The sequence below is a fragment of the Rattus rattus genome, chromosome 15 (genome assembly GCF_011064425.1).
Source record: "Rattus rattus isolate New Zealand chromosome 15, Rrattus_CSIRO_v1, whole genome shotgun sequence".
Taxonomy (NCBI): domain Eukaryota; kingdom Metazoa; phylum Chordata; class Mammalia; order Rodentia; family Muridae; genus Rattus; species Rattus rattus.
Genome location: NC_046168.1, coordinates 60,486,094 through 60,511,562, shown reverse-complemented (window position 1 = coordinate 60,511,562; position 25,469 = coordinate 60,486,094). Strand labels below are relative to the sequence as shown.

General features: G+C 36.8%; 1 protein-coding gene across 1 annotated transcript in view; it reads right to left on the bottom strand.

The window, feature by feature from the left end:
- Dcc (DCC netrin 1 receptor) overlaps positions 1–25,469 on the bottom strand; it is a 1,074,495-nt gene that overhangs the window by 160,246 nt on the left and 888,780 nt on the right. The window contains exons 13-14 of the mRNA XM_032886223.1: positions 23,963–24,104; positions 14,636–14,746 (exon numbers count right to left, since the gene is read on the bottom strand). Of these exons, the coding sequence (XP_032742114.1) occupies positions 14,636–14,746; positions 23,963–24,104 (253 nt within the window). The remainder of the gene's footprint in view (positions 1–14,635; positions 14,747–23,962; positions 24,105–25,469) is intronic.

Here is a 25,469-nt window from a genome sequence, read left to right as displayed (position 1 = left end):
TTCTACTTTAAGTAATTTCAAAAGTAGTATGAAGATATAACACTGTGTCTAAAATTCTAAGTCTAGGTGCTTCTTGATAATTAGCAGCTGTGTCCAAGCTTTTGCCAGGTGTTTTGAAGAAAGAAAATGCTTGTGCTTCAGGTGTTTTTGATTTGGCACAGAGCTGTATTCATAGCTATCGTTGACTGCGTTCACTGTGTATTCTGTGAGTGGACATCTCTATTTCTAATGATCCCTTCTTAATTCATAACATGAGGAAAGAGGATACAGTCTTATGTTTATGAAAAGTGTAACAAATTGAGAAATGTATGTATTTAGCTCTCAGTAACGATTTCTGTTGATTAAAGATATTAATGAAGAACCAAACTGTGTGCTATTAAGAACCCATATGTATTCCCAGCTACAGTTATGTAGCTGCTTGCCTATTACTGTGTAATAAGCAATGGGTAAACCACTGAGAAATTCAACGCAAAGCATGGCCCTTTGTACTAGTCTAGAGAGAAAAGTGTGACCTTAAGAAAAACGCATCTTAAGTGTGAAGAAGATAGATGAGTTTATTAGAAAATATACTCCCTAAATCTTTCTGGCAGACAACACATGGTTCCCAAAAGCTTGAGACACCTGTACGTGAGTGAGTGCCGGTTGAGGGAACTGAGTGTAAGTTTAGAAGGCTAAATGTCAGACCGGAGAACATGATGGGCACAAATGAAGAAGAGTTGGGGCCATGAAATGATACCATCATGTCTTCCCATGAACAATCAATTCATCAACACTATAGTGTCTAGAGCACAGAAGATAAAGTGGTACCAAAAACAACAAAAAGAAAACCAGGGGTATGGAGTTACAGGTTCATATGAAGTGTGGTGGTGTGATTATAATTGACGGGATGGGGAAGGTAAGAACACAGGTCATGGCTACTGAAAGGATATTGACAAAAGTGAACTGGATGTGAGGATGATTGTAGCACAAGGTGCTTTCTATTTGAGGGGTGTCATTGTGACCATTTGAATATGCTTGGATCAGGGAGTGGCACTATTAGGAGGTGTGGCCTTGTTGGAGTAGGTGTGCCACTGTGGGCATGGGATTTCAGACCCTTGTCCTAGCTGTCGGAAAGTCAGCCTTTCCCTAGCATCCTTCAGATGAGATATAGAACTCTCAGCTCCTGTACCTTGCCTGCCTGGATGATGTCATACTCCCACCTTGATGATAGTGAACTAGACCTCTGCATCTGAATGCCAGCCTCAAATAAATGTTGTCTTTATAAGAGTTGCCTTGGTCATGGTGTCTGTTCACAGCAATAAAACCCTAACTAAGTCAGCTATCCAGATGTACAGTCAGAGACTATAATGACTAGATTTTGTTTATGTTTGATTTTGGCCACAGAACTCCATTTACACAATCAGTTTTTTAAAAAAAATCAGAAGCATTAAACTGTAAACTGAAAGCTAATTTAGGCTTTAATCTTCAAGTATTAAAAGAAAAAAGTAGCAAGTTTTATTGACTACCATTGCCTCTATACTTTTGATCTATGCAGCAAATCATCTTGTCACTCATTTTGACACTATATTTTAGCACCAGCTGAGTGTGTAGAGCAGGAAATATTGCCTGACCTATGAGAAATACTGGCAAAGACTGGAACACTCTGTGAAGCATCCAGTGACCGAGGACTGGTTGGATTGTCTCTTTATTTCTCAAAATTTGAGAAAAATGTTTCTGGACTCTATGCTTTGTTTACACTGATTTAATTATGTATTTCCACCCTACAGAGTACTTTATGGATTTTTCATCGATTTTATAACAGTTATTAATTATAATTTTTGAAACTTTCTTGGAATTGTTTTGCATTTATTCTTTTATACAAAGTGTCTTGTGACTGGAATTGTCCTAAATTAATCATTGATTTGGGAAGAATTTACATAGTGCTCATATACTCATCTATGAATTAATATATCATCTATCTATCATCTGTCTTTTTATGAGTATTTACATGTGTAAATATATATATATATTATATATTGTACTTTCTGATATCTCAGTTAATATTTTTATTAAAATATGTTTTATTGATCACATTCATCTATATCTTGTTAAATTTTGCTAATTTTTACTATATATATCATATTTTAGATTTTTGTTTCTTTTTTAATGATTAATATAATTAGTTAATGCCATTATTGGCATTTGAGGAAAAAGTATCTTTTGTATTTACATAAAAGATGCCTACTACTTACCAAAATTCCTAATTATTTTCAATGGTTGGTAGTGTACTTGTTTTCGCAATTCCCAAATATGGATTCATATTACTTCTAAAAATAATTATACTTTTAGAAATGCAGTGTTATGTTTTTAAAAGGTTGTTATGTGTTTCTTAATGAAATCTCTATAATTTTAGTACCTGAAATAGTACTAGCCTTTGTCAGCCTCTTTAGATTTTAAAGAAAATGTTTTAACTTTTTCATAAGTTAGCATAACTCTTGTGCTTAGTTTCTCAAAAAAAAAACAATAAATGTTTTAAAGGATGATTATATCCTTATTAACATGAATTCTTAAAACCATAGATGACTGTTTTACAATTCTCTCATTTCATTTATGGGTGCAGGTATAAGACAAGGTTGTGTGTTATCGTATAAGGGGATGAGAGGCTCTCAATGAGTTTGGATGTATCCCCTCATTCACAACAGAGGCAAACAAATGCTCCATAAATTCATGATAAGGAATAGTAGGAATATGTTGTTATTCTCTTAAAAAGAACCGTAGTCATGGGCTGGGGTTGAATATGTTAAACAATAACAACTCATGCCAAATCCTTCATTACTGGTATAGTCACTTCTCATGAAGACTGTTGTGATGCATTCAACTCATATAACTTCTTTATAATTGACTAGGCTTACATCCTGGAGAAGTCAAATTAGTCTCCCCCGATTACACAATAATTTGAGCATAGTTCATACTTGAGGACTAACAATTATGGGGGTTTTGGTTGCTTTGCTCTGCTTCATTGTTGTTTGGTTGTTTTGGGGTATGTGCATGTATGAGTGTGTTTCAGTGGTGTGTGTGTGTGTGTGTGTGTGTGTGTGTGTGTGTGTGTGTGTGTGCATTTGTGTTTTTGTTACAGAATAATTAATCATCTCACCAAAGCAGGTCATGAGGAATCAAACATTTTATGAACAAATGAGAAAGCTTGCAGTGGGCATGGTCTAAGTACTCAGAATTTTAGATATTTTTTTCCGACTCTAAATAATCTGTGTTTTCATTTACAGACTGTTGGTCTGAGAGTTTGAACAACCACTTGGCCAAGAACTAAAGCTGACTTTCGATTTGTTAGAAAAATTCGTTTTGGCTTTGCCTACTGCAATCCTTGTAAAAAATGAACTCCACTTAAATTATAGTAAGAATCTTGGATCTTAAATTCTGTTGTAACTGCAGCTGAGGTCTGATTTTTTTTTTAAAACCTTCTTGTCAAGAATCAACTCACTATCAAAAATGGCTCCTAACAAAGTTCATGAGAAAAATTCCACTTCTTGATACAGCACTGGAATCTTTTCTTAACCCATCAAGTGCCACATGAACCAAGGTAATTTCCCTGAACATACAGTTTTGCTATGAATGTAAACCCCACTCCTTACAGTAACTTATAATCATTTACTTATATCATTTACATTGTTATGACCCAAGCTTTAATTAAAACAATACCACCAAGCAAATATGACTTTGTCATTTGTTAAAAATAAAAAATTTAAACAATATTATTAAGTATTAATATTATAAGGAAAACTTCAAACCAGGCCCTAAACATTTATCAGGCCCTAAATATTTCTTTTCGAATTCAACATACTACATATTTTCTCCTTGGAGCATGTTGGGTATCATAGTATTATGGATTATTAGTTTAGAAAAACATAACAAAGATGTTCAATATGACCTAAAAACTTAAAATCAATTATTTATAGTTACCTTATAAAACTTAAAAGATAAAAGTAATCCTCTAATTTTGTTCATATTTTAATTATGTCAGCTAATTATTCTATATAATTTTCTGTAGGTTTTCTAGTTCTAAGACATGTATTAAGTTCTGTGAATATTACTTTCCATTTGTATAAGCAATTTTTGCTTATGAAAACATGAGAAATGAACATATTAAAATTTTAAATCATACTGCCACAATAACAAAATACAGATGTTGAAACAAACTTTAGAACAAAAAAAATTCTATTTTCCCATTATGTCAAAAGAAAAGGATCATGGCGGATGACAAGTTTAATAAACTCATAAGTCATCTGCAATCCTTCACTGTGTTATGGTTCATAAATGTTATTTACGAAGTAAATGGTTGTAGTGGAATTTTTAGTATGATCAGGATATAAAATAAATTTATAGTCTTTAAATTATTGAAAAAAATTAAAAAATGTTAAAATTTAAGGACACAATGTAACACATATAATCATATACATATGATTTTTTTAACAAGGACAACATTTAATTGGGGCTGGCTTACAGGCTTTGAGGTTCAGTCCACAAATTCATATGTCCTTAAATTTTTATTATGCATAAATAAAATTTAGGGGATATGAATTTAAGTTGGTTGTCGTGATAAACTTTGTGAAATGAGGAATTTTATCTGTTTTCTATATTTCATATCTACAACTCTAAGTTAACTATATAGTACCTGTAGGAAGTCTAACAAATATTCATAGGTCATGATACATTTTGATGCTCATTAAAAAATAACTCAATATTTTCCCAAGGGTGTCATTTATGTTTGGTGAATGTCAAGCATTCCTACTTAATATTTTAAAATTTATTTATTTATTTATTTTTGATACAGACTCTCATTAGCTCAAGATTGTCTTGAAATAATTATGGAGTATAAGAATGTCTCCGAACTCCTGTTCCCCATCTTTCTTAGTGTTTCCATTGCTGTGAACAAACACTCTGACCAGGGTAACTCAATGACAACATTTAATTGGGACTGGCTTATAGGCTCAGAGGTTCAGACCATTATCATTAAGGTGGGAACATGGCAAAATCCAGGCAGGGCTGGTGCAGAAGGAGCTGAGAGTTCTATATCTTCATCTGAAGGTTGCTAGAAGAAGACTGGCTTCTAGGCAGCTAGCACAATGGTCTTAAAGCCCAGACCCACAATGGCAAACTTCTTCCACCAAGGCCACACCTACTCCATCAAGGCCATACCTATTCCACCAAGGAATAATAATAGTGCTACTCCCTGGGCCAAGCATATTCAAATTTCCACCTTCTAGTCTCTGGCCCCTATAGGCTTGTTCAAACACATGAGTCTATAAGGGGCCATATCTAGCATAACATAATGCAAAAAAAAAAATAATAATTTGATCCAACTTCAAAAGTCTTTACACTTTTTAACAGCCTTAAATTTCCAAGTTCAAAATCTCTTCTAAGATTCATGTAGCCTCTTAAGCATGACCCAGTATAAAGCCAAAAATACTGGACAAGCAAGAGAGAAAACCAGTTGGGCAACTTCAAAACTCCATGTCTCCATGTGATGTCAAAGCACTCTTCAGATTTCCAACTCCTTTCAGACTTGTTGATTGCTGTTGGCTGATCTGTCTCCAATGTACTTGAGTCTTCCACTCTAACTAGTTTTCACCAATTGTCTCTCATAGACTCTCTTCATGGTGCCAAGGCACATTTTTTGCATGACCTCTTCAGTCCTGGGCTGTCAACTGCAACTGAGGCTGCACCTTCACGAGTGGCCTTCCGTAGCCTCTCACAGTGGCAAGCTTCAGTGGCAAGCTTCAGCTGCCCCTCATGACCCCTTCATGCCTTCAAATCCAGTAGTACCTGGGTGAATCTTACACATTACCATGTACATCTGGAACACAAGCTACAACCTTGTCTATCACTGGAACACAGTTTCTTGTTCTTTCAAAAAATATTTCCCAGAGGATTTTACCTCAGCAATGATGATCTTGTCTTAAATATTGCTTATTTCTTTGCCCCAGATAAACAGCATCAATTGTCACAGTCGTCTCCTTCTCCTCTTGACTATAATGCCAGAACCAAATGGCCAAAGCTGTGGAATTCTGCTGCATTCTGGGGTTGTAACATGACCCCCTTCTTATATTACATTATATCAACTTTCTGTTTTCCAATAGTCTTTATTGCCTAAGCTTGCTGGTCCTGCAACTTGCTCTGGAGGTTGACCTTGAACTTAGAGATCCGAATGGCTCTGTCCCCTAAATGCTGGGATCAAAAGCATGTACCATAATACCTGGATTTAAGCTTTTCTCTACTTGGTACATGATCTATATCAGGTGACCCTGGACTTAGAAATCTACTTGCCTCTATCTCCTGGGATTAAAGGCTTTTGTTTATATGCCTGGAAATAAACGTAGCTGGATTGGATCTTGACCCAAAGTTACCACTCCCTTAATCTGTTATTTCCTTGGACACAGGATTCAACTCCATTTAACTTGATGCTGTAACAGCTTGCCTATACATTTTATATTTTTCCTTTCTCAGCTTTCTCCTTTTCATTAAAATGTTCTTCATAAAACAAAAGCACATCCTTCACCAAAATACTGCAAAAACAATCTCTAGGCCACCTACTGAAATTCTTGTGCCAGGTCTGCCCAGATCAAATCACTGTCAACAACAAAGTCTTCCATATTCCTCCTAGGATGGCCCATTAGGCCCCATTTGAAGCATTCCATGGCTGTCTGAATCCAATGTCCCCAAATCCACATTTCTCCAAATAAAAACATGGTCAGTAATACTCCAGTCCCTGGTACCAACTTCTATCTTAGGGTTTCCATTCCTGTGAACAGACACCATGACCAAAGCAACTCTTATAAATGACAAAATTTAATTGGGGTTGGCTTACAAGTTCAGTGATTCAGCCATTATCATCAAGATAGGAACATGGCAGTGTCCAGGAGGTGCACACACTGCAGGAGGATATGAGAGTTTTACATCTTCATCTGAAGGTACCTAGGAAGAATCTGACTCTCTAACACTGAGGAGAGCTTGAGCAGTAGGAGCCCTCAAAAGCTGCCAACCCAGTGACAAATTCCTCCAACAAGGCCACACCTACTTCAACAAGACTATTCCCTGGGCCAAGAATAATTAAATCAGCACATTATCCATCTGCTTTCAAAGCGCCAGGATTCTAGGCATTGGTCTCTACACAGTGCTAAGAACCAAATGCACGACTCTTTCTGTGAGTATGAGACAAGCATTCTAACTTCTCAGCTATAGCTTCCACACTTTGTGAGATTCTCATATTGGCTATGGGATTTCAGATATGATCCCCATCCTTTTACTTATATAATAATGCATGTTATGGTTCATTTTGACCATCCACCTGGTTGGATTAAAACACAGCTAGGGCACTGAACTAATGACAGACACATTTGTTTGTGATGGGATTTCGGTGGACTGGAGCGCAGGCTGCACAAAAGTGGGAAAAGAAGAAACCACAAAGAACACAGCGTGTATCACTCTTGCTGGCCGAGGACAGAACTCACCAGCTACTTCATACCTCTGCCGCCATGTGTCATTCTTTAGTGCTGGACGCCCTAAAGCCCTCAGGCCACACACATTCATTCTCATTAGTTACTCCATGTAAGGAATTAGTGCACGAAACTGGGGAAAGTAATAAACGTTCTGTTTTCCTTTTTGACTTTTTTCCTCGTTTCATGTTCAATATTCATTTCTTTCACACAATATGACCTCAAAGAATATTGCTAACACAAAGCTAAAATAAAACAGAAACATACTTCTCCTTATGGTACGTAAGTTTATTTGGCATGTGCATATTTGATTTTATTAATGATTCAAATGTTATTAAGTTTTACAGCAACTGTGTTGGGTTATTCTCTCTCTCTCTCTCTCTCTCTCTCTCTCTCTCTCTCTCTCTGTCTCTCTCTCTCTCCCTTCTCTGTCTCAGTGAGTGTGTGTGTGTGTGTGTGTGTGTGTGTGTGTGTGTGTGTGTAAGCTGACAGGCTGCTTCAGTATAGTTCCTATGTATGTGTTTTTAAAGCTGATCAGTTGGTATTAGGTGAACATTCAGGAGGAATTAATTATCTGGTAAATTCTGAGTCTTCCTTCTCTGCCATCTTTAATTGCCTATGTCTCTTCATTTCAAGTTGTGACCCTGTGAAATCCCCACCCTCCACCTATAGTGTTGAGTTATATACAGACTCTTTCTGCTCCCTCTTCTAGAATGTTCCTGAGTGTTAGGAATATAGGTAGCATTACAGTTGTATCACTGTCAACTGTGCCTACGTCTAAAAGCTCGAGCCTCCATTAATTTGTGGAATTGCTTTACTTTAATCTGCATTTTCTGTACTATCCTCTCACTAGTGAATTCCTGCCTCTCATATAAGAACTTTAATAGCTACATAGGGTTCGTGATTATGTATGGTAAATTGCCCATCTCAGAACCCAACATGACTCCTATCATACCTACAAAGTATGACATGAAAAGTAGTGGTTTTCAGGGCACTGCTGCTCAGACTTCTGGGGAGTGAGCTTTCTACAGCATATCATAACTCATACATTCTCTACAGTTCTTTGTTTTCTCCAAAATTTTCAGTTTATTAAGGATCACATTTTCCTGTTTAGTAATTCTTCTAAGGGATGTTTTTTTATGAAATTATTCTTTTTTTTAAAAAAAATATTTATTTATTTTATGTACATATAGGTATTCTCTTGCATATACACCTGCATGCCAGAAGGAGGTGTCAAATCCCAGTGTAGATGGTTTTGAGCCACTATGTGGTTGCTGGGAATTGAACTCAGGTCCTCTGGGAGAGCAGCCTCCTCTTTGTTACTGAGCCATCACTCCAGCCCATAAAGTGATCCATAAGTAAATACCACAATTTTAATACTCAGTGTCTCCTTTTTCTAAACTTGAACATATGCTCTTCCTCTACTATTCCTCAGAATAGTGTCACATATTCTGCTAGTCCCAAAACACTGAATTGCCTTGGTTCTTCATATCTCTAATGAAATGAACATCCAGTGAGTCTATTTTGCAGGGAAATTACCAATTTCCTTAGAGAAAGACATTAGAGTAGGTCCCGGACACCTCCCTGTGTCATTGCCACACTTGTAGGAGTCTCTGCGCTGTTGTTATTTTGCTAGCCAGGCAATTCCACTTTGTGGGGAACAATTAATATAAATCACATCATCGTTGATGGTGTATGGCACTCTCCAGACTCCATTTTCTGAAGATTACCTCCTGAATTTCATAAAAAAAAAATTCTCTCATTTCTTTACGAAAGGCATGCACATAAGAACGCTGGTGAATTCTATTGTTCTTGGATTTAAGCTGAAAACCCGAGGCACAAAGTAAATATTTCAGGACTTCCCAGCTGCCAGTAATAGCAGTGTGATTTCCAAGGAACCTTGAACAAACATTGCAGTTTGGATTTATAATTACTTTAACAAAACATCCTAATTAAAAGGGCAATCCATGAGGATTACAGCCGCTCTCCAAGTCACTGCACATTTTCACAGATGAAGCCAAATAGTGAAGGACAGAAAAGCACCGGAGTCCAAGAAAGGAAGAAGGGGTGGCCGAAAAATCTACGAAGGCCACTGCCTCTGCTTAAGAGACTCAAGGCTCAGAGCGATGGCCAGGAATGCATCTCTGGCAGTCACTGGGAAACTTGGGAATGGAAATGGTTACATAGCAGGTATACGCCAGGAGTGCTAATGGCCCAGGTCCCCTCCAATCCTTTCACTATGTAAACCAAACTTTCCATTTTACATATTTTTCAAAATGACTGTTCTCCTTTATCCACAATTTAGGGAAGATCAAAGCAATTCTCCTCCTCTTCCTCACTTTGAATGATTTCCACTCAAAGCTTCCCAACATCAGTCTGAAAGCTGGGATAGAAGTCATTTTCATGGGATTTTATAATTTAAGTATTTATGTGAATTTGTGAAAATGAGATCAACATTTAAATAAAGTATAGTTTACTTAAATGTTTATACAACTATATGTGTGTAAACATGAGTGTGTATATGTGTGTGTGGGTGTGTTGGAGTAGATGCTGGGTACTGTTGTGGTGACTATCAAGTAGGTCCATTCATTAATACAATCATTTCTATTAAGGGTTAGACTTTAATACTTGAATGCAATGAAAAGAAAAGTCAGAGAGAAGTCAGCTCAAATTTATCTTTATGTCTTAAGAATGTATCACCATGGATCAATCAAATGAGAAGCCTTTGAGACTAATATGTCTAATTTCTTACAGTGAATGAAACACCATTTCATAGAGACAGTAAAGATTGTCTTTCTTATAGCTAAATTTTCTAAATGCTGTTAGTTTCCATTATGCTTTACCCAATCTGATATCAATGTTTGGAACATCACTGGATCAAGAAGTAACAGTTTCTCTAGCATCCTTTTATTTTTCTTACCAGAATTGTTTCAGCAACAATCAAGATGAATTTGTAGAAGAAAACAGGGAAGAAATTGAACTTTGTTAAGGTAAAGGACTGCAAAAGTATTCTTTCACGGAGATGGAGGAAACAGCTTGGCAGTTGAAAGAAATTTGTAATTTTGCAGAGGACCCCGCTTTGGTTCCCAACACCACACACACCTGTGCCTCAACTTCTAGGGCACCCGATGCCCTCTGATGGCCTCCCTAGGCACCAGGTATGTAGCACACACATGTATAACATGCATGTTGGCAAACTCTCAAACACAGAAAATAAAACAATTAAACCTTCAAAAAGAGTAACATTCACATAAATGAGTATACACTTTTCAGAACCAGTAGTGGTTGCAGTAATTTACAAAAGGCGAGCTTTCAAATACTATTTGAGAGCTTTTCTGTTTAATCATATTTGACAAAACAGCCTTTCCCTAGAATACCCATTCCTGGCTCTACTCATTTTAATGAAATAGCTTCCAGTCAGTGCGCAGATTATCTATGCATCAGTAGAGCCATTCTTACCAATTCCTTGTTTGTGCTCCCCATGACTCAACACACGAGAGCTTCTTAATTATATCTCCTAATACTCGCATGAGGAGTGAAATAAGCCAAATGTAAGGAGGAGTATTGCACGGAGAAGAGAGGCCAACTTAAAGGTAGAGTGTGGAAAGCTCAGTAAGCATAAGCCCTTAATATGGCTCTGCTCATGAGAACGGCATTCGGATTAATGCCTATACCCAAGGTATGAGGTGGATTAGACAGAGAAGGCAGAAGTGTGAAAGAAAGCATGTAATTGAGGAAAGGTTGTGTTCCATCCAAGAAGAAGCTGCGATTTTCTACATTGGATCCACTTGAAATTTGATTCACTCGCAGTCAGGGAAGGAGTGTATAAGTCAAGTGCAGGGGCCTTTCCAGTCTGGATATTTTATAGGACCTCTTGCACCTCTGCTCCATTTATTTTAACTCCTTCCAGTAAGAGATATGGCCCCTGGGTTGGGGTAAATGATGTGATCTCACTTCTTAGAGTTGTTAGCCTTGAATCACCGTAGCTCATAAATTTCCACCCACATCCACAGTTGTGGGGTCAGTGAAGACTTCACACTGAGCATAGGGCGTGGATTCACATAAACAGACCTTGAGTGCAAGCTGTGGGATCCCAGCTGACCTCATCGATTTGCTTAATTTTAGGTTGTTATATTTCCTTGAACTAAAATGAATAATATCTACTCTGGTCCTGTGGACGAGAAGATTCATAAAGGAGAGCACAAAACTTTGAATATTATTCCTGATGTAAAAATAGAAAAATTAACTCTGCTAGCGACCTACAATTGCGTGAAATAAGAGAGAAGGTAGCGCTCATAATTGTAAGTCCAATTGCTCTAATATCTTTGCAAATGGAGCTCAAGTTTTAGCTCCTGAGATTTCCTTCATGGAACATGGCTGTTGTCTGATATTCCCACATGGCTGCCCATCAGTATTTTATAGTCTGGACTACATCTTACCTAATCTGAGAGTTTGTTTTTCCTATAAGAGGTAATATTCTGTAGCCCGTTATTTTTCCTCTATTTTTTTTATTTTTCCTTTCTAGAAATTTTTTTATTAATTTAAATTATGTGTCTGTTTTTATGTGTGTGAGCGGCTGTGTGCTACTAAATGGATGTACTAATGGATTTAGTAGAAGTGTTGGCTATGTTTGCCGCTGGAGTTATAGGTGAGTGTGTGTAACCCAATGTTGGTGCTAGGGCTTAGAGCCTTTGTAAGAGCTGCATAGAGTCTAATGGTTCACCATGTTTTCAGCCCTGTTTTTTTTTTTTTAAGTATTTATCACTAATCATGTCTTGCAGAAAAAAATGTTCTCCTTTGAGAGCAGGGATTTTATTGTTTTGCCTGAAAAAAAGAACTAATTTTAACACAAGCATACATATAAACTATTCCCAGACCTATTAATGAAATATGAACCCTGTGAAATTGGATTTTGTGATGATTACATAAGACTTGTCAATATTTTATTCTAGTTATTTATGTGCAAACCCCAATTGTTGGCATAGTCCATGTGCATTTTAGTACTTCGGTGTAATTAGAGTACTTCTTTAAAAATTAATGGTGCTTTTCATTATAAATAAATTCTGATTTAAGGAAAAATGTTAATGTTTGAATTTTTCAAAATATTCAAAATCTGATCAAAATTTAGTGTTGCCAATTAGAACCTAGTTGTGTACCAATTTAATAACGTGTCTCAGTCTTGCTTTCTGTGGAAATTCAGTGCTGTACCATTATGCTACCTGTATTCATGTTATCCCTGCATTTGCTCACTCTGTGCCCCTTACACCCAATTACTAATACCCACTTCATAGGAAATTATCATTAGTCTTCCACTACTAGTTTTGTTTTGGTTGGCGTTGTTTCTGATACATGGCCTCTCCATCTGTCGTCTACGCTAGCCTCAAACTCACTCTCTTCCTGAGTTAACCTGCCACAAGATGTATTTATACTCAGTCATCAAGATAACATGCTTTGAGTCTCCGTTTTAATGTAAAACTCTCCTCATTTATACATCTATAAATGTCGGCTTTTGCAATACTATAAAAATTCAACCGAATTTACTCTTTACTCATGATCATCTACAATGTAGCCTTCTAGGTCTCTGTTATACTCTGAACACGAAGAAAAAATTGTGTCTTTCTCCTATAGTATTCGATACTCAGAACAGCACACCAGGCTTGATGTGGAACATGGTTTTTTAAGCTACTCTTTCAATAGATATTTTAGGCTGTATTTGAAACAGTACCCAGAAGCTCTTTGTGTGTGTGTGTGTGTGTGTGTGTGTGTGTGTGTGTGTGTGTGTGTGTGTGTGTGTGCACGCGCATTTATGGGCATGTGTGTACATTGCTTCTTGGCTGTTTTGCAAGATTTGCTTTAGTTCTTAGTGCCTTGTAGGAGGAATTGAGTCACAACGGTAGGCCCTGGTTCCTCTTCCTGCCCCACTCTGCTTACTGGCTGCTGTTGTAATTTTACCAGTTCTTCTCTACTTTCTCATACCATCGTTTCTATAAGGGAGTATAATGGTAAGAGAACAGGCCCTTCTTCCTTTAAGTAGGTTCTTGCTTTCTCCATCTGTTGACTGTGACAGTCTCAAACTCACTCTCTTCCTTAACCTGCCAAGGTCAAGGTAATGAAAAAAGGAAATTATCCAGTAGGTATAGTAGACTACATGGCCGTGAGTATCACCTTTGTGGAAAAATCATCTGACCATTGTTTTTATGACACCACAATCGTTTTCATTAAATCAAATCTGAACAATATGCAGAACAATGGCTTATTTTAGAAAGAAAAGATGGAAAAGTTAGGTTAGAGAATGAAAAAAATTTAAGGACCTAGGAAACACTTTTGGAGTGTAATGGGAAAAGTAGAATAATAGTATTCTTGTTTTCTAAGTGAGGGGAAAAGAGAGGTGGAAAGAAAAGAGATACAGCAATTTTATCTTTTCTTTTCCCTCAGATAATTCTATGTCCAAACTAAGAACTAAAACTTTTCCATGGCTCACTATTGTATGATAAAATTCCCCACACATAGCTGGAGTTTAATTTTAATTCAGTTCTGCTTGGTTATAGTTTTGAATGCCTAACACTAAGTATCCAGATTTTAATCTCCTTTTCTCTCCTGACTTCATTACTTATTTACTTTTTATTTTAATCTACATTATAGGTGGCAGCTATGCATTTTATGACTTGAACTTTATATACACTCCTTTTACTCTGTTTTCTTAAGATTTTTATTGAGACTATGATATTTTTACATCAAGAACAATTTCTCACCTGATTATTTTAATGATTTCCACTGGTATTCCATTTATTGTCATCAAATTTTATAGAACTTTGATATCTTTACTTACAATGTATCCAGATCACTCACAATTAAGCACATAGGTTTTCTTTAGTACAACACATAGTGTCAAACATAAATGCTAATAAAAACAAGTAAAATATTCAAATTATGCAAAAATGCAACTTATGACGAGAACCATAATGAATGTGCACCTAGAGCCATTAGACTATTTTTAAGTATTATTGTGAACTGTTCAGGAATGGTACTTTGTACAGTTGTGTATCTCAAGATAAAGGTAAAACAAATATTTTACAAATGAAATGCATTAAATTTCTTATAGGACTATGAAACTGAGGTTACTAGGAACTAGAAAACTGAGGTCTTACCGTCTAAGTCGTTCTCTGGGGTTTCTGCTGTGTACCAGTTAGAAGGTGGTCCAGTGCCATTGACAGTCATGGCTGACACTTGGAAACTGTACTGACTCCCCTTCTCCAATCCTATGAAAAAAATTCACCAGAAAAAAAATTATGGAACAATAAGAATTTCCAGCTGGGTTTCTAAAGCTTTAGAAAAAATTAGGACAATAATTGTCATGATTTAAATATTGTGATTGTTTTGATAAGTATTGTTATTTTCATTACATGAGAAGAAATAGCATAGCAGGAACTGAAATTATATCTCATAAATTCTAAATTTCTGTGCATTTTTTTCAGTTTATAAAAATGTATCATTGAAAACAGCCTCAGGGTAAATGCAGAATATAAAATATGAATGATGAAGAAATAATCAAAAATAGAAAGAGTCATTTTCCTCACTGTTCTGAGGAGCCCTGCCTATAAATCAAAAAAGTCAACTTAAAAATTTATGCTCCATCATTCATTCAAGGTCAGTGATTATGTTTGCAGGAGGCCAAGAAAGAAGAAACCAGAGCAAGTGAATTTTAGTAGAAAATAAACACACTTTCCCTTTTTAAATTCTTCTCTCATATATTACATCTGAACCAAAGTTTCCCCTCCCTCTGTTCTTCCTAGTCCCTCCCCCTACCTTTACTCGCTCCCAGATGTATTTCCCACCATATGCCTCCTCAGGGGAAAAAAATAGAAAGAGCAGGCCTCCCAGACACATCAACCAAACAGGGCACAGCAAGCTACAACAAGAGCATGATGATACCATTACATTAAGGCTGGACAGGACCAACCAATAGAAGGAAAACGGCTGCAGTAATAGTCAAATGAGTCAAAGGAACACGCAATCCCACGGTTATGATCCCTTCAAGAACACCAAGTTACTCAGCCATAACATGTATGACTGAGACCTAGGTCAGACTCCTCCAGGCTCTCTTCTTTACATGACACATGAGTCCAAGTCAGTTGATTCTGTGGGTTGTGATTTTGTCGCCACCTTTCCAGTGTAACTTACCACAGATCGCCATGTTAGAGAAAATGGTGATTAATCTCAATAACTATTTAAATGCATTATATTGTCCACAATACTGTCATTGAAGATTATTTTAGAAATAACAGAAATTATAACTAAAATGGATCCACAGATTATCATTTAATGAGTTTAAGATTTTGATGTAAAAAACTATTCTTTTCTCCAAGTATCAAATGAATTTAGTAAGTTGACACATTATTATTAAACAAATAATTTCTGTTGCCCTGTTTTAACTGTTTGCTGAAAAACTCATGTTAAATTTTAATGGTCATATTTTGACAGTTGGAAAGATCATTAAGATGAAATTAAATCATGAAACATTTGCCATCATCCATGAATTATTTCCTGTGGCAAGAGGATTAGTTACATCAAGAATGAGTTCCTGATACAAAGGAAGAATTTGGCCCAATTTTCTTTCTGTAAATTTGCTTGCATTTCCATAATTCTGCATGGGATGACTCTCGCCATTTACTGGTTCTATGCTCCCAGTTTTCCAAACGACCCCTTCTTGTTTATTGATCACCCAGTTAGTGCAATCGCACTGTAATGATAGAGATGCATTAAATGTACTATAGTGCTTGGCACATTGAAGACTTTCATATAATCAACCATTGACAAAGCCAATAACTCTGAATGAGCACAAAAGTAAATGATGTAAATGGAATATTAGATTAAAATACAACATTTGACACTATCATGGGTACAACAAAACCTTTAGGTGCATGAGACTTTTGTCATCCCTAAAGAAAGCTTAAAATCATTTCATTCTGCTACTCATTCATAAGCGTCAGTGTTAATTGCTAAAGAAGAGGTATCACTGAGGTTTCCTAAAAATATTTAAGATGAGTCTGTGGAAGAGTCCAAAGGCTTTTAAGAATAAAATCATTCTGGAGAAAGTATTGCTTCTCTATCGTGAGTCAAACATTCTATCATTAAAACAGAATCCCTGACCAGTGTTACTCTTCAAACTTTAACCACTATAATGTCTCTTTTTGATTTCTAATTTTGTACACCATATGGTGAAAGATGGTGTATCTTCTTCAAGCAGCATGATTCCTCTCAAGTTATCCTTTTTAGAAAATTGCTATGCCGTTTCCAGTTTTGAGCCCATAAAACACCGATGCATGCTTATCACTACCTTTACTCTATATTGGCCACGAAATAGGAGAACTCTCTTCAGTCCTGTGTCAAACAACCTTCCCAGAAGATCACTCAAAAACTCAAAACATCGCTTTCAAATTTAGTTCCTAAGGGTTCCTACAAGACTGAAGACGGCCATCGGAAGCCCTTGTTAGAACTATGACTTACTTTGCTATTGCAGATGCATCATTATCATAGTAAGAAAAACGGAACGCAACAAAAACACGTCTCACAAATACAGCTTTGTAACATGCATTTCTACCTTTCAATTATACCGCACAAAAAGAAAGCATGAAAGCATTTCCAATTTTTCTCACATCCAAATCAATACATCTATGCATGTCCCAGGCATATCAAATATGGGGTCAAATCCTGCACAGTTGACAACACGGTGGATTTATATTGAAAAATCAATGACTCTGCTTACTAACTATAAGAATATCAGTTCCCAGACATGTTTGGGGGAAAGCCTAAACCACAGCAAATCTTTACGTGTGCAGCACTTGCTGGCTCCTTAAGGCTTTTGAGAACATGGTCAGGTTGTCGAGAAAAGTAACAGGTGCTCCTGACTGCGAGCCATGGGGCATGGAAGAGAAAGGGAAAAGCTCTTTCAAATATGCTTTCCTGATGGTTTCTGTTGCTTCGGTGCAAACCAAAAAGTATGCGTGACATTTTTGAGGTTAATAGCGGGTGCAGTTACGAACCTTTTAGATCGTATTCTGTTTAAATTCCCCAAAGCGTTTTTTTACTTAGTTTTGCCACAAAGATGTAATGGTGGGAATAAAAGCTACATTTTGAATTCAGATTCTTTCCAACCTTTAAAGAGGCAAATTGTTACAAACCATTCTGAATAATAAGCTATTTCATTCATATCCCGTCTTTCCATTGGGTAGTGGGGTAATAAGCTGGAGTAGTGAGGGCTTTACTCCACGCTGATTACATGCACTCATTACCCTACCCAGTTCCCAGAAATAAAAAAAAATGTAGAGATGAATTATTTATCTTTGACTACATTTTTTTGGAGGATGCAATTTGGAATGATTGTGCTTGAGGGAAAAATAACACAGATTTGTAATGGTCTGAATAGTGTCTTCCCCAAATTTGTATATAGCAGGAATATCAGCATTCAACCAGACTTGTGAATATATCTTTTGGACGTAATGAAATCATTCTGTATTTAAGTGAGTACAATACAACTGAACGATGTTTTAATCTTTAACGTGTGAATTGTTATGTTTTTATTCCACATAACTTTCAATAGGTATGACTGGTTTTTAAAAAGTCCATTAGCTAAAGTTATTTATAATTTTAAAAACTATTTGCTATGAAAGTAATACTCTAAGGCACATTATTTTTGTTTGGAAGCATTGCAGAAATGGAATTATACATTAAAATATGTCCTAAAATTTGGAAAACTGGGTCTGTATTGTATCTGTGTTGGAAAAAAAATAAACTCAAAATAATACATTTGTGCTTATGTACATGTGCATATAATACATATACATAGTGTTTTTCATGACATTCAGGGACATTATGCAGAGGATGGAAGTCTGTGTTACCTGTGTGCTTCCTGATCATATTGCACTTACTTTTATCATTGTCACTATAACCAAAGAAAATAATCACTAATTAAACGTCTGTTTCTTCATTTGTAAACGAGATTGAACATTTCATCATGTTTATTGACTCTTTAGAGTGTTTTGAGTTGAATTTCCAGTCCTTAGTGTCTCTATTCTATGTCATCCATTATTTTATAAACAGAGTTTATTTCATATTTTTAATGTTTTATGTGCCAAAAAAATCCATCGACAAGAAAGTGTCTAGGACCCAACCTTCTGTAGTCTATATAAAGGCAAAATGAAACATCTCCATGCTTCTTTATGTCTAATATCAAATCTTAGACATGTTAAAATATTTTCAGGAAGGTCTTTCAAAACTGTGATTTTTCTCAAAGTAACCACATGTCATTGTATAACACACAAGCTCTATCGAGCACATAGGTCTTCCTTTAATATCACTTACTATTATTCTTCATGTTGCTCCTTCATGGTTGAGGGAAATATATCATAGGCTTGGCCTTTTAAAATCTTTGTAAATAGTGCATTGGATGTTATAACTGGATTTTAAACTCAACAATATTCACCTAGGATTTTGCCTAGTTTTTAAAATAGACATTATTATATTCCATAATCGAGCTTGGAAACATTGTCACAGTTACGATAAGAGTGTACGAATGATATTTCCATAGGAAAAAACTATGTTATTCTGAAATTGAAGATTATTGGCTAAGGAAAAGACAGTGTGTGTGTGTGTGTGTGTGTGTGTGTGTGTGTGTGTGTTATGATTTTAAATAACATTTGCTGAATAACTGATACAGAGGAAAAAATACGTAGGTAATGTCCCCATTGGCTTTGATAGTTTATTCACTAGACATAGGTAGGCTCAAATGGAAAATCAATAATTCTACTTACCTACTACAAAAATCTGTGTTAGTTTGCCCATAATTACACAATCATATGCTGTGCTACTACAATGACTTATCATTGTCAGCGCTACTTTTCTTAGAACCACACAGGACTCCGAACCACACAGGAGTTGCTCAGAGAAGATCTTTGCAGCACTTCCAGAAAAGACTAACTGAGGTGCAAAGAGAAGTCCCGGATTCAGGCAGTGCCATGCCACTGGTTGGAGTCTCAGACTGAGAGATCTGAACACTAGCATCTGTCTGTCTCAGCTCCCTGACTGTAGAAACACTGCAACCATTACCTCATTTCCCTGCTACCGTAATTTCCCATTCATGATGAACTCTACCTTGAAAGTGTGAGTGAAAATCAGCTCTTTTTACCTTACATTACTTTTGTTAAGTATTATGAGACAGCACTGTGAAAATTAACTAGTACAGGAAAACGGTCTCTATTTGTTGGCAGACAAGGTGATAAAACTGATCACATGGCATGTGGACATCTGGAATTGGTTTGTGGGACAGACGTAGAAATCTTAGAGTTGAAGAGTAGAGAGCCTTTGAATATTATAGGCCAAACAATTCTGGGCTGTGCAAATATCCTATTCTTCAATAGGAATGCCCTGCCAGTAAAGAAGCTGATGTCTGTTCTTGTGAAATTTCTGAGGGAAACAAAGACTCTACCAGGAGCTGGACTAGATGCCTTTCATGTTATGTTATGCTCCAAATATGACTGCTCTCTGCCCATTTCCTGAGAAACCAATGAGGCCAAACTTAAAGATAATGAAATAAATAGTTTATTATGTCATTTATGCTGTGTCTTGGTCAGACAGACAGACAGACACACACACACACACACAGAGAGAGAGAGAAAGAGAGAGAGAGAGAGAGAGAGAGAGAGAGAGAGAGAGAGAGAAGCAGACAGATGCAGAAGACACAGAGAAATAATCAGAGACAGTGAGAATATAAACATGTATTTTCATGAGTAAAACTTTATGAACAAATTTAAAGTTGCAGTCAAGCCTGGTTGGAAATAGAAGCTGTAATTGTTAAAGCGATGATGCCACCAAAGAGAAACCTGCTATTATGCACTTGGAAAGCCATAAAGGTAACCTGAAGGCATCTCATCGGGGGTTCCAAGTTGTAAAACTGCAAGTTCAATAGAAAAGAGAGCATGAATTGGGTATTGTGCTAACGGGTTTCCTTGATCAAAACACCCACTACAGGGAGTTCAGTTACCAAAGTACACAGCTACCACCTACATCGGTGGCAGATGGCATTCAGAAGAGATCCGTAGCTAGAAGCAGGCAGTGCTCTCTATGTACTGCTGGTTTTCCAGGTGTGCAAAATGAAAGAAAGAGTAAGTATATCACGGAGGTTAGAACCAAGGTCCCAGAAAAGTCCTGAGACAACCTGTGGCAGGTGAGTTAGATTTTGTGGGGGGAAATCTTGGGCTGTGAATGGAATCCCATTGCAATAAGCTGTGGAGGGGAAAATCAATGCAATTGAGAGGTGGGATGTTGCTCATGCCAGAGACATGAATGGTGCAGAAAGATGAGGTAAGGAATACAACAGGCGAAAGAGGAACAGCTAGGTTTGCAGCTTGTAGAGGAGTTGGATGTGTGGGGCTACCCAAGCATGATGAGGACTAATGATGTCTTTAGGAGTTCAAGATGGTGGCCATGGAGCTTAAGAATTTGGTGGTTGCCTTTCTCTGCTTGATCTTGCTTTAAGTTGATCTTTTATATTTATGTGACAAGAGTTCTGTTTTATAATAGAAACACTTATTCTTTATAATTATGTAGAAGTGTATTATTATTTATTAAAATATGAATACATTTTATTGAGTGTTTACTCATGCTTCCTTGAAATACAATAGATAATTTCATTTTTCCATATTATGTGTTTAAAAATTTCAGTGGTCAAATAGAAACATGTTAGTACTAACATGCACACACACACACACACACACACACACACACACAAACAGAGAAAGAGAGAGAGAGAGGGAGAGGGAGTGGGGGGAGAGAGAGAGAGAGAGAAGAATAGAAAGACAGAGGGACTATGACAGAGACAGACAGACAGACAGACAGAAAGACAGAGAAATATGGGACCTCATTGCATCATTGTCTTTTTTATTTGCAACAAGACACAAAACAAATATTTCTTGACTCATTATTTTACTGGACACAATATTCTAAAGGATAAAATACTTAATATATACAAAACCAGTAAAGAAGGAATATGGTAGTGAAGTTTTAACTCCATGATAATAGTTTGTTAATTATTATTTACATGGATAAGATCATGGATAAGATTGCTTGGTGTCTTAAAAGGAGACTTTGAAATAATGTTAGTATGAAAAATTTGAGGATTTCACAAAGGAACAAAATTTGTTTTCTGTTATGAGAAGTTTATAAGTTATTTATAAGTTTAGAAGTTTAGAAGACCAAGTGTGGGAAATTATAGCTTTAAAATTATGTACTTCAGTGTCATGTAACAAGGAATGGACACTGTGTGTGTTCATCGGGGTATTCGTTTATGTATAGCTGTGCATGGTGTATTTGTATATGTTTAGACCAGAGGTTCACAATAGGTATCTTCCTCTAATGATCTTATTTTTCTTTTATTCTTCTCTTTCTTTTCTTTTTTAGAAAGAATTTCTCATGTAAACTAGAACTCATCAATTTGATTTGATTATGCTGGCTGGCTAGCTACCGAACTCCAGGTTTTGCTTGCCTGTTCACCCTTCCATGCCCTTGTGCTAGGGTTTCAGTGGTTATGATTCCGCACCAAGCCTGATGCTTTTTATATGAGAGCTGCTTGTCCAATCTTGGATTATTGTACTTGTATACCAAGCACTTAACTTACCGAGCCAGGAGCTGGCTTTCGATAATTAATCTTTGCATGTTAACTTGGCTGGCATTGGAATCATTCAGAAGACAAACCTTTGGGACTGACTTTGAATGAATTGCCAGGCAGGAAGGCAGTCCTACCATGAGTGTAAGTGATTCCTTTACAAGTCTAGAACCCCAGATTAGAAAAGAAAATTCGAAGAATACCAGTACAGAGTTCTTTCTGTCCTTCCGATTGCAGGCACATGTGAGTCTCACACTCCTGTATACCATGCCTTCAGATAGGAGGAACTACACTCTCAAAATGAACCAAAAGAGGTCTTAAGTCATTTTTGTCAAGCATTCTGTCACAGCATTGAGAAAACTAATCAAGACGAGTGTCATCTCTAGTTTGCTCAGCATCTACTCTGAATCACTCTGGTGAACCATTATACTATACTTCATTCTCAAAGGCCATAGACATGTCTCGAGGCTGGTCCTAGACCTATAAAATGAGCCTTGCTACCATCATATAAAGTGGTGATGAACAAAGGCACAGCTCCTATTAGCAGACACCAACAGCTTTGGTTTGTGGGGACTTGCCTTGAGCTGTAACATATGGTCAGCCACTTGCCCAATGACAGACAAAGGAAGCTGTGAACGTAGTCACTTTGTATGACCTCCAAGAGTCATACCATGAAGTGTTATGGGCTTTGCATTTATTGCAAAGTCATGACCACCCACCAACTCAATAATGCATCACTATTTTTTTAAAAGAAAACATCTCCATGACCCTTTCTTCCCAAGTTCACTCCTTCATGACCTCCTGAGCATGAATCTTCACTGAGATAAGTTTAGAAGCAACCCCATAGGAAGAACAAAAATATCAACCAAACAGAGCCTACACAGTTCCCAGGGACTAAGCCACCATCCAAAGAATACATATGGAGGGACCCATGGTGCCAGCTGCATATGCAGCAGAGGATGGCCTATTGGACATCAGTGGGAGGAGACACCCTTGGTCATGGAATGGCTTGATGTCCCCGTATAGGGAAATGCCTGGGCGGGGAGATAAGAGTGGGTGGGTGGGGGAGCACCCTCATAGAGAAGCAGGGGGAGGGGCAATGGGAGACGGGGTTGGCAGAAGGGAAACTGGGAATGGGGATAACATTTGAATTGTAAATAAAAAAAATATCCAATAATAAAAAAATGAATTTCTTTAGTCTTCTCACTAGAAACTTAGTAAGGTTACAAAACTATAATACCTTATTTTCTCGTATTATCAAATCAGAAAATTACTTTCATGAAACTGGATCCAGTTTTGTGAATATTAATGAATATCAATTAGTAATTGTTAACCTCCTATGAATCCCACCAATATTTCTACAAAAGTAGATTTATACACTTATAGAAAGCACAGCGTTCCCCCTCTTTACTCCCTCTTCTTGTTAATATCCACTTTATCTAGACATTTGTGGTGAGGAGGGGTACGACGGAGAGGAACGTGTAGAACCCTTTCATTAGAAGCCTTTTAAAAGTTGTTAACTAAAATCTTAAAAGTTATCAGGCAGAAAGGGTTTCTGAATCAGTGATTCTGAGAGGTAACAAAGGTAAAAATTCGGCGATACACTTATTAAGATGATGATACAGAGGGAAATGGGTAGTGGAAGCATTACAGGGCATATAAAGTTAAAAATATAAAGGTTATTCTTGTTCAGGCCAATAAATGTCAGCTGCCAGGAAAAAAAAAAGTCTATGTTCCTTTGAAGTGAGAGTATATTTTATTCCTAAAGCATTTAATTCATCAAAAGCTTGCCAGACTGCGCTGTGTGAACACTGACCTGTGAAGAGGTACCAGAGGTTATTGGGTTCCAGTGTTTCCATCTCACCCCTGCGGGTAGTCTTTCTGTGTCGAATTTTATAGCCAGTAATAAATCCATTTTGTGTTCCCGATGGAGGAGGGAGCCAGCTTACTTTGATACTCTGTAAAATAAGATAAAATAAAATAAAATAAATGTAAATGAAGACTTCGAAGAAAGGAAGACAACTGAGTAGGGTTAGAGAAGTAACCCAAACCCAGGTATGAATAAAACAGAGAAATGATTATGAGAAGGCATGGCCTCCAAGTGAAATCCTTCCCTGCAGTCTGACAGCAACATATCCATTTTATTTAATACTGATGCATACAAATTATGTGACTGATTATGTGCAATATCATGTCTCCCTTGCATCCATCATTAAAATGATAATAAATGATTCTAAATAGTAAAATCCACTGAAATATTAGATACCATAGCTAGGGGGTTTCAGATGAGTGACACTAACAGGTTGGTGTATTTAAGACAAAGGAGAAAGCTAGACCTATGAACTAAAACAAAATATATTAATAAAAACCAAGCTAATTTCCATTTAAAAATCGTCCAATTCCGGGACCATTTTGTTTCCTATCCAACTTGAGCATGGTACTAAGGCATGCTTCTGGAAAGAGAGCTGACTTGGAAAGTTGAGATAGGATTTAAGCTGTAGCTTCTTACATTTAGCAAGCTAGTCCACTAACCCTCACTGCTTGGAGTAGGGTGAGTTCAGTGCTCAGAGTTGTTGAACACAAAGGCCAGAGATTCAGATTAGAGGCACGCCAGTGAGCAGGCATGTAGGAAGGGGTTATCAGGTCAAAGATGTGAGGCATCCACATTTTCTTCTCTCATCCAGTACACAGGGGAACTTAAGTTAGCCAGGGGGCAATATCAAATAACCCTTCATGACAGAAAATTAAGAACTTTGAACTAGACAAAAAGAACCCAGCCTGAGTCCCCAACAGTGAATCCATAACTTAACAAGTCCCACCAGGATCCAGCGTGTGCCCTTTGCAAGTGAGAGTTGTAGAATAATACCGGTAATTTCATATGACCAGATATCGTCAGAGTCTTTGACATGCATTGAGACAAAATAAAAGAAGAAGCACACAATAAAGTTCCCAGAGAGAAACAATAATAATACACAAAAGAGCCCTGAAAATATAATAATTGTACGTCAAAAGTCTAGGAAAAAATGCTCGACGCTGAGAATAATGAAAACACATGTAGTCTGAGAGTAAATAAGCCTGAAAAGTATGGGAGTAAAATTGAAAAAGATCTGTAGATACAGTGGGACAGAAATGAAAATATATATTTCAAAATTAAGAAGGGAAAAAGACTGTGGTGAGTTGTAGAGAAAGGTTAAGACACTACTATCTAGCCCATAACCTCTAACATGGTAAACTGAGAGAATGGAAAAGCAGCAAAGTATGAGGCAAAAGAGCTTAAAAGAGATCCCAAAGTATTTCACAGAGCAAATGTAAAATGATCACAT